We start from the raw sequence: 9,567 nt of genomic DNA, 5'->3' as shown, positions 1-9,567 counted from the left end.
AGATGCCGCCAGAAAGTTACAAAAATTACACACTGGGGCTTTATGGAAATAAATACATTTTCAGACAAATCATGGTTGCACAATTAAAAAAATTAATAATCTTAATATCAATTTGTCTATAGACCATTCTTAATGTTTGAATATTCCTATTCTTTGTATTTTAAAATGTGTCTGTCAAAAGAATCCTAATACATCATTGACACATTTACACATCCATTAGATATATGTTGAAAAATGTTCATCTATTCTTTGGTCTCCACTTACTCGTGAATAATTTCCTCTTTAGCTGTTAAATAGTTGAATATGTTTACTAACTATAATAGCTAACTTTTTCTGCTGTGTGGTCCTGGGCAGGTACAATTTACAAGGCTTTATCATGAGTTTTTATTTTTATTGTCTGCCTAAAGCAGCTGAGGCTGTGTCCAAGACACTGATGAGTGCTGTGAGAAGGAATAAATACTGTGGTGAGCTGAAATTCGCTGTGACACTTTATACAACCAAAGAGGAATTACAGATTTGGGTGATAATGCTGTGGATTCATCACTTACATTACTCAAATTATACATTGTCAAATGATCCATTGTTAACATGCAAATATTGTTTATGCCTGTTTGATAAAATATTGTTATACAGAAGAAAGCCATAATACATGCCAGCACCGTATATCTCAGGTTGAAGCCTGGTTTGCTGGAAGTCTCCCTTATTTCTCAGTTATTGTACAGCAGCCAGAAATAGGTGGATAAGAAAAAAGAATCTCCTGACTGAAGGGCAGCACCTGCTGTCCACTCATTAACTACAGGTTTAGTGTTGGTAAATAAGAACAATTCAAATGATATGATGATATGTAGACGTGCTTGGATAAACGCCTGCAGTTATAAGAACAAACAAGTCTTGTGGGAATTGGAACCTAATTAGTTTCTGAGTGACAGTCAATATTCAAATCAAGGCCGCTTGGCAGCTGCAAAGAAGAAAAAAAAAATATTTTCACAGTTTCCGTGTGAGGCTCGTGGTTGCTGTTCTCGCATCCTCCACGTCCTCTTGCTCTCTCTGCTCATCGGCTGGCTCTTCTACCCCCGTACCCTCCTTCTCTTCCCCGCCTTTCCCCTCTCTGCTTCTGCAGGCTGGGACTGGCGGCGCCCCCCGTCGGGCCCCGCAAAGAGTCGGGAGCGGCTGCTGGTGATCCCCTGACCGCGCCGCAGGCTTTGCGCAGGGGATCACGTTCGCGGGCGGACGAGTCCCGGTGCGGTGGGAACTCCCGAGATGCTCCAGAGCGACGTGAGCCTCGTCTCCCTCTACCCAGAAAGGCGAGCCACGGCCTTGGCCATAACCCACTTTGACTAAGACCTCAGATCAGACGAGACAACCTGCTGAATTTAATTCTATTTAACTATTAAATTGAGGGAGCAAAAGTAGTATCGGCTCAAGAAAATCGGCAGTCCGTATCGGTCATCGGCTAAGGCTATGAAAAAAATCGGTATCGGCATTGGCCCTAAAAAATTGGTATCGGTCGATCCCTAATTGATACTGTTCAGGTTTTGAGTCAAATCCAAGTTCAAAGTTGTCAATCGACAGGGGTTGAACTATTCCATTATGGCACAAATAAGAATTTTTGTACATATGGAAGAAAACAGTGACATTCTCAAATATCAGTAGCACTGTGCTGACAATTAATATTTAAAGGCTGTTTGTAGCGCTTCAAACACACACATTTCTGTCAACACAGCTGCGGACGTACATACACATGGATTCCATATCAGTAAAGGCCATCTTAGAAATCCTTTATACACAAAACTACTGTGTGAGAAAAGACATTCTGCAGTATGAGTGAGATTAAAGTTCAAGTTAAACCAGAATAATGAATTACATTTAAAATAAATCTAAATGTTAGGAAGCATGAATTCAACATAATGGAACAAGTAGGTTTTCAATTAACTTCATCATCTTTCTTTTTGTGCCCACACCTTATTAGAACACGTCATTTTAATTAACATTTTCTTTGTCCAGTACTTGGCTAATTAGCTGATGTTAGCACGCTAACGTAAGTGTATGAGGTTAAGTTGTGAGATCACCGCTGCTAGCCAACGGTAATATGGGTAGGCCTGTCATGATAATTACATTATCGACTTATAGTATGATATATTGTTTATCACATTCATTTCTGGGACAACATATCACGCAACAAAGAGTAGTTATCGTGACAGGCCTAAATATGGGCATGTTACTGTTTGGGTCCAGAAGCCACAGAAGCTAAACGTTAAGCGAGCTAGCAGGCAGGTTAAAAAAAAAGGAATGATGACAGAAGGAAAAATACGATTGTCGGGAATGTGAAACGTTCTACTCAAATGCATTAAAAGATAATTACAATATATTAACATGACATCCAATGAAAAAAAATTCTGCAATTTCTAAAAAAAATGTTACGGCCTAATGGTATAAACATCATTTTTGTTAGCACTCATTGTGAACACGTTAGCATGCGGATATTAGCATTTAGCTCAAAGCACCTGCGCCTTAGTTACAGTCATCACTCACTGCTTTAAGGATTTTCAAAAAAGAAAATAAGTGGTTGTGGTCATACAAAAAAATCGGCATTGACATTGGGAAAGTATTTTAAGTTTTTAAATACAAAGACAAACTTCGCGGGTAACTTTTTTTTTTTTTTTTAACTAAATTGACACATCGGAATTGAATGGCTTGAGTCCGTTCGCCTTCTCGGCCACCGTAGGCTAGCGCAGTGGGCTATGCTCACAGAGGGGAACTTTTGCTCTGTTTCCTCCTGGGAGGCAAGTTGGTCAGGCCGGCTGTAATCAAACGCGGCAGCTCCAATGAACAAATGACTCGCACGCCTTTAAACTGGCCTCGCCGAAATGTCACCCGACAGCCGTTAACTATCGCGGGCAGTAAACCGGACTGCCCGCTCACCACGCCCTGTGCGGTCACACCTGCGATGGCGGTGCGCAGCATCTTTCCGTCTACCTGTTCGGCCGCACCCACCCGCAGACAGCAGGCTATAAAGTCCATCCTCCGGGGCTGCCTCAGCACCAGCTGCCCCGCGCAACTCCAGCTTCCACCGAACAGCGCGCCCGAGCCACGACAGAGAGCAACCATGTCCCTGCGGCGCACCGGATTATCCACCTGGTCCCAGTACTCGGCTCCCAATATGACGAGCTCCCGGCGGGCCACGAGCGTCCACGGCGGCTCGGGCGGCCGGAACGTCCGGGTGTCGTACGCCTCCAACGGCATCGGCTCCGGCTCCGGCTACGACTTCGGAGGCGCCGCGGACTACGGCGGCGGTTTCGCCGTCGCCGGCAGCGAGAAGCAGAACATGCAGAACCTCAACGACCGCCTGGCCACCTACCTGGACAAAGTGCGCGTGCTGGAGAGCACCAACGCGCAGCTGGAGCGCCAGATCCGCGAGTGGTACAGCAAGCAGGCCCCCGCCGTCAAGGACTACAGCAGGTACCAGGCGATCATCGACGACCTGCGCCAGAAGGTGAGCTCGAAATACACAATGGGTTGAACTCTGCAACCTCTATTTTACTTCTGCAGAACAATGTCAATAATCAGCATTCAAATATTTGCGAAAAAAATGGATCACCTACAAAATGATATCAGTGGCCCAAGAACTCACTTACAACTTCTTCAAAACTAATTTGGGGAAATTAAAATTTTCATTATATATAAGAGAAGATTTTCATTCTTATAACTTGACATCCCAATAAGGTGGGATAACAGGTGGTGGGTTTATCCTCCCCGGCTAAGGAAATGCAGAATATTTTTTTTATTTTATTCTATTAATGACGTATTGCCCCGACCTCAATTAGTCTATACTGTATGTTGACTCACTCATTAAAGTCTAGTCTGCAGACTCACTCAGTCAGCTGCCCTCAGAACAATGGATGGTGGGAAACGAGAAGGAAAATCATAAAATGTCAGTCGGCATGGTTTTTAACTTTTCCGGTGTGTGCATGTGCAAGGTCCCAGAAAGAACTACAGTAGTTGGGAGTTGCTGCGCTTTAAACTTAAAGAGCCTCTCATAGTCAGAGTGACGCTTTAACAGAACATGTTATCTGATGCCACAGTTTACAACAAGTCCGGTGGAATGCAAGTCAGGAGTGAAGAACACTGTCATACAGATCACCAAAAACCCCGTCGCCCCACTATCTGGGACAATGAACAACGGTGCGGTGCAGTTATATGTGGATAAGAAACCTCTGACTTTTTTCCTCTCCTTTTTTTCTAGATAAGTGTTGCCACACAGGACAATGCCAGGCTGATGCTGCAGATTGACAATGCCAGACTGGCAGCTGAGGACTTCAGAATGAAGTGAGTGGAAAAAGTTTATGTCAGACATCACTTATCTCTGTGTGGTATGATATCACATGTCGGTTCAGTCATTGCAGGCTAAGTGGATATAATGTCACAGGGGTGTAACGGTCAACAACGTGATAAAACACGTGCAGCAGGTTGTGGCGGAGCTTCGCCCTGTCTTTTTCTGTTGATAGTGCTAACATTGAGTGAGCGGGCACAGTAACATGAACCTCCATGCCGCTTCCCCACGCAGGTTTGAGAATGAGCTGGCGATGCGCATGTCGGTGGAGACGGACATCGCTGGACTGCGCAAGGTTCTGGATGAACTGACCATGGCCCGGTCCGACCTGGAGATGCAGATAGAGGGCCTGAAGGAGGAGCTGGTCTACTTGAAGAAGAACCATGCAGAGGTGAGACTCCTGCTGCGACTGATAGCAGCGCACCATCTCAGTGAGGCCAGGTGTCAAGGCGTTCTCGGTATCTTCACAGTTATTTGTCCCGCATCGAAACATGAATCTTATTTAGAGGATAGATCGTTTCTTTACATGCCCAGAAGGGAACATGATGCATTCATTTCAGCCACGGTTAAAAAAAAAAAAAAGATGGCAAGGGAAAACATTAAAATAGTTTTTCATGAGACAGTTAGTTACCTATTTGCCAAAAGATAAACCTCTCTCGAAAGGTTTATCTTTTGCTTATGCAAATAAAAGTTAAAGCTAAACTTGTTTGAATGGTCTGCCATGCCTTCGGGTTGTGTATCTAAAAGCATGTGCTGCCACTGGCCTGAGGGTGCTGCTCTAGAATAATGACTCATAAAAGATCCTCGTGATGACAAGACATCTCAGATGCTAACCAGTTGCTTTACAGTCTGTTTACTCATGGAGATGGAGGAACAGGTCTCCATGACATCCATCAACATGAATGGTACAAGTCTGTTCACTTACTCGCTATTTAAATTTACATTACCTGTCACAAATATTAGCCACCATAATCTACAGCTTATACCAGATCAATTCAGGATTTACTAGTCAAACCTGAGTTCAGCAAGGTTTAGTTTATTTGCAAAAAGTGGTTACATAGTTCTGCTTTCCCTCAGGTTCAGACTGACTCTTTGTCCCTGGTTCCCTTCCCTTCTTTCCACGTGACTTATCTTTGACCCGACCTGACCTTTAACTCTTGTCCTGCCCGCAGGAGCTTGCAGCCATGCGCGGCCAAATTAACTCCAGCTCTGTGAACGTAGAGGTGGACGGCGGGCCCCAGGAGGACCTGTCCAGGATTATGGAAGAGATCAGAAGTCAGTATGAGGGCATCACTGAGAAGAACCGCCGCGAAATGGAGGCCTGGTACAAGGTCAAGGTACGATAAGCGTGTTCATATCATCATCTCATGACCACATTTAACTAGTAACCCAATAATGACATTATTGCCTAAATAGCTTTGTGAACGTGTTCATGTCCAATTCGACTTCCTCACAGTTTGAAGAGCTGAACAAGCAGGTGTCAACCAGCTCAGAGTCCCTCCAGACCTCCCGCACCGAGATCAACGAGCTCAAGCGGACCCTGCAGTCCCTGCAGATTGAGCTGCAGTCCCAGCTCAGCCTGGTACGGCATATCCCACATGCACAGATTCACATAAAATATGCAGCAGTACATATTTTGATGCAGATTCTTTTTTCCCCACACTGCGATAAAACATTTGTCTTTCTAACAACTTGGATCGTTCAACATCAAACTGTGTCATCTTGTCTTACTACGGTGTGTGCACCACACGTGCCATAGTAACATATTTCACAACGTGTTTGTCTATAAACACTATAAATAGCAGTCAGTAAACCTGTCAGTCATGTTTGTTTTTTTTGCTCCTGAGCCAACTTAAGTGGAAAGAGGCATTGGAAAACCAGCTATTAGTGCTCAGTGAGCTTCTTGTGTCTCATTGTTTTGTGTCCTGTGCAGAAATCTGCCTTGGAAGGCACACTGGCCGAGACGGAGTCCAGCTACAGTCTGCAGCTCAGCCATCTCCAGACCACGGTCAACTCCCTGGAGAATGAGCTCAGCCGGATGAGGATGGACATCGAGAGGCAGTCCTCGGACTACCAGATCCTTCTCGACATCAAAACCAGGCTGGAGATGGAGATTGCTGAGTACAGAAGGCTGTTGGATGGAGAAGATTCAAAGTAAGGATCTATTTTTATAATAATAATAAAAAAATAAAAAATAGTATATAGTACATGAAAGAAATAGTTTGCATAGTTAGCACTTTTTTTTTTCCGTCAGCAGATGAGAAGTTCAATACCATTCATGTCTGTACGCTAAATGCGGTGCTAGCCATTTGGAAAAGAGGGACAAAGCTAGCCCAGCTTTGTCCAAACCCAACAGAGTCCACCTACCAGCACCTCTAAAGCTCATATTTTAAGACACTAACAACAACAAAAACACATAACGTATGAACTCGATAGTTTTGGAAGTGCTGGGAGGCATCATTTCCCCTTTGGTCAGAGTCAGCTCATCTCCTTTTCTCAATTAACTCTCAGTTGTTGGTGTATTTCCCAAAATGCCAGCAAACTGCTCCACTCACATTTGAATTTTCTCTATCTTCAGTGGTAAGATTGGGGAAATGACAACAACAACCTTTTGCCTTATTTCTTGTCTTTTTGTTTGATCTCCCAGCAAATCTACCGTCATGACTGTACACAAGACAGAGATCAAAGAGGTCAAAGAGGTCAAACGTAAGTTATTATCACCATTGTATTCTTTAGCTCTCCATCTATTTAAATGACACTTTCTGCAGATCTCATTTCTGTTTTTGATTTCAGCTCAACCAGTCGTTACCCAGAGGAGGAGGGTGGTGATTCAGGAGCTCGTTGATGGAAGAGTGGTGTCCACCACCAGCTCAGAAGATATCCTCAAATAGAAGACAGGCTAAATAATCGATCTACAAATAAATGAATAGGTCTTCCTCTACCCTGATGTGTACTAAAATGAACCAGGAAAAGAGATTGCTATTGCTTTCCCAGGTCTGAAATCCATTCCTTATTCCATCATATTCCCTAATCCATATATTTATGCAGGTGGTTATTGTCAGAAAGTATTTATTTTGATTGCCAAAAAAAAAGTAAAAGTAAAAGATGATAAACTGTCTGACTAAATTAAATCACCCCATTTATCCAAAACCAACTTAAAACCCCAATACTGATTGCCCCTACCTGCCTCCTGAAATACCAGCTGTGTACACTAGATGACACTGTGAGCCTTGAAATGGAAAGGAAACGCATTGAGAACTCCAATCTCCGAACAATGCATTGAATCAATACATACAGTGGTAAAATAAATGATATGCCCTATCTAGTTTGGGTGGGGGTTGGTTTGACAGGTTTTTGCCTTAGAAAATATTTGTGTATTTTATGATGGTGATGTTTTTCTCATGAAATGAGATGTTAAAGCTTTTACATGTAGAATTTTTATGTGGAAATATAGTCAAATTCAATCTTAAGCACCATAAACAAAGCAGACCATTGTCAATATGTCACTAGTTTAAGTTCTTTAGACTACATTTCCCATAAACATCTTTGTGTCTGGTTGTAAAAGGGCTCTTTGCCAACTTTGGGTTTTTAACTTTCAAGAGAATGAAAATTTGCCTTCAACTTGTGTAATCTCCTATTGGACAAAACAGGAGGGCCACAGAGTGGGCTTTCTACAGGTGCTATATTTAATGTAATTTTTCTGTTAAAAAAAACATACATTCCCCCCCTGGTCGTGGCAGATGGCCACCAACAACTGAGTCTGGTTCCACTAGAGGTTTCTTCCTGTTAAAAGGGAGTTTTTTTCTATCCACAGTGACCAAGTGCCTTGAGATGATGTACTGTATGTTATGATTTGGCGCTATACAAATAAAAAATGGATTGATTGAGTCCTTTGTTGAGGTTTACAACGACTTGATGTGCAGGGAGTAAGGTGGTTAGCTGCTACAATGTTATTTTCACACTCAGATTTTGTGATCTATGTCAGCGCTTGTCAAAATCAGTTAAATTATCGAGGACAATCTTTCAGATTAATTCTTTATTTAGTGCACAAGTAGTTCGCTTTGCTGAAAAGTTTAATTTTTCCTCCACATATTATGTACATCTGACATAAATGTGATCTCAGTTGACACTTAAAGTGAGACATTGTAATTAAAAGGTTAATAAGCACTAAGACCAAAATTTCTCAGTTCAAAACCACCCAGGAGTTTTGACTTTTCCTTATGGACAGTACAAAGATTTGCAGCGGTAAAGCTAACCCTAACCCTTTTTGCAGACGTGAGACAATGGGAGGATCTTGTGTGGCAACTCATTTTTATTTTAGTATCCCTTTGGGAGAAAACTGAAACAGCTATATAGTGCACAGCATTTGTTGTGTTCAACAGATTTGTAGAAACGGCTAATCCCCTGTCTAATGTGTAATTATTGTGTCTGTAAAAATGATTTCTGCATTAACAGTGAACTTGAAACTAGGAGGATGATGGTTTATCCCAGTAAGGAGGGTCTAAACCAAGTACTACTGACCCGAGACATAAAGTTCAGCTCCTCTCCATGACCCAGTGTCTTACTTTGTCCGATATGAGCGGAGAATTTCTAATATAATCTATATATAAGTTTCAGTCTCTCTTATGTGCTACTACACGCACTCTCCTCTAGCGAAGGGGTTGAGCGTCTCCCTCTGCACATGCAGTGTTCTCATCCGTCCATTAGATGTCGGTACATTCCCAGTGATGAGGGTATGGTTGTCAAATCCTGACACTTGATTACTGGATGTGGAGATATACACAACAGCTTATTTCATGTACATCGTGATCATAACATCAGACCTACCAAAGATGAGATTGTCAATACTGAATATTATTTGAAAATGTGTCACTCACAAACACACAATTTAATACTGCTGGGCAAGGCTTATGTATTGAATGTTAGTGCTTAAGAGTGGTCTGCTGGAGGTTTGGGGTTTAAGTTCATAATTATTAATATTATTGGGTCCATCTTTGAAGTCAACTTTGTTTGATCCCAGCTGCACACCAGTGAAATGTCCTGACAAGTCTGTACAGTCAGAAAAAAAGAGACAACAGAGACTCAACATGCAGATTCCGCAGTATTACATTTCAACACATTGTGTCTGTAAGATAGTTTGGTTCAAATGTCAAAGGAAGGTGGTAGGTAGGCAGACATCTTAACTCTTCAAGGTGAATGTTTATTTACAGTGCTCTCCATTTCACTTGTAACTAAGT

General features: G+C 42.5%; 1 protein-coding gene across 1 annotated transcript; it reads left to right on the top strand.

The window, feature by feature from the left end:
* The first annotated feature begins 2,801 nt into the window (after positions 1 to 2,801).
* Positions 2,802 to 7,951, top strand: LOC118312964 (keratin, type I cytoskeletal 19). The gene is made up of 8 exons (XM_035638072.2): positions 2,802 to 3,493; positions 4,244 to 4,326; positions 4,565 to 4,721; positions 5,503 to 5,667; positions 5,787 to 5,912; positions 6,264 to 6,484; positions 6,978 to 7,036; positions 7,124 to 7,951. The coding sequence occupies exons 1-8, from the start codon at positions 2,834 to 2,836 to the stop codon at positions 7,219 to 7,221; spliced, it is 1,569 nt and encodes a 522-aa protein (XP_035493965.2). The 5' UTR covers positions 2,802 to 2,833; the 3' UTR covers positions 7,222 to 7,951.
* Positions 7,952 to 9,567: the final 1,616 nt, after the last annotated feature.

This window comes from Scophthalmus maximus, chromosome 8, assembly GCF_022379125.1.
Source record: "Scophthalmus maximus strain ysfricsl-2021 chromosome 8, ASM2237912v1, whole genome shotgun sequence".
NCBI lineage: Eukaryota > Metazoa > Chordata > Actinopteri > Pleuronectiformes > Scophthalmidae > Scophthalmus > Scophthalmus maximus.
The sequence above is the reverse complement of the archived record's forward strand: the minus strand, read 5'-3'. Positions and strand labels throughout refer to the sequence as shown.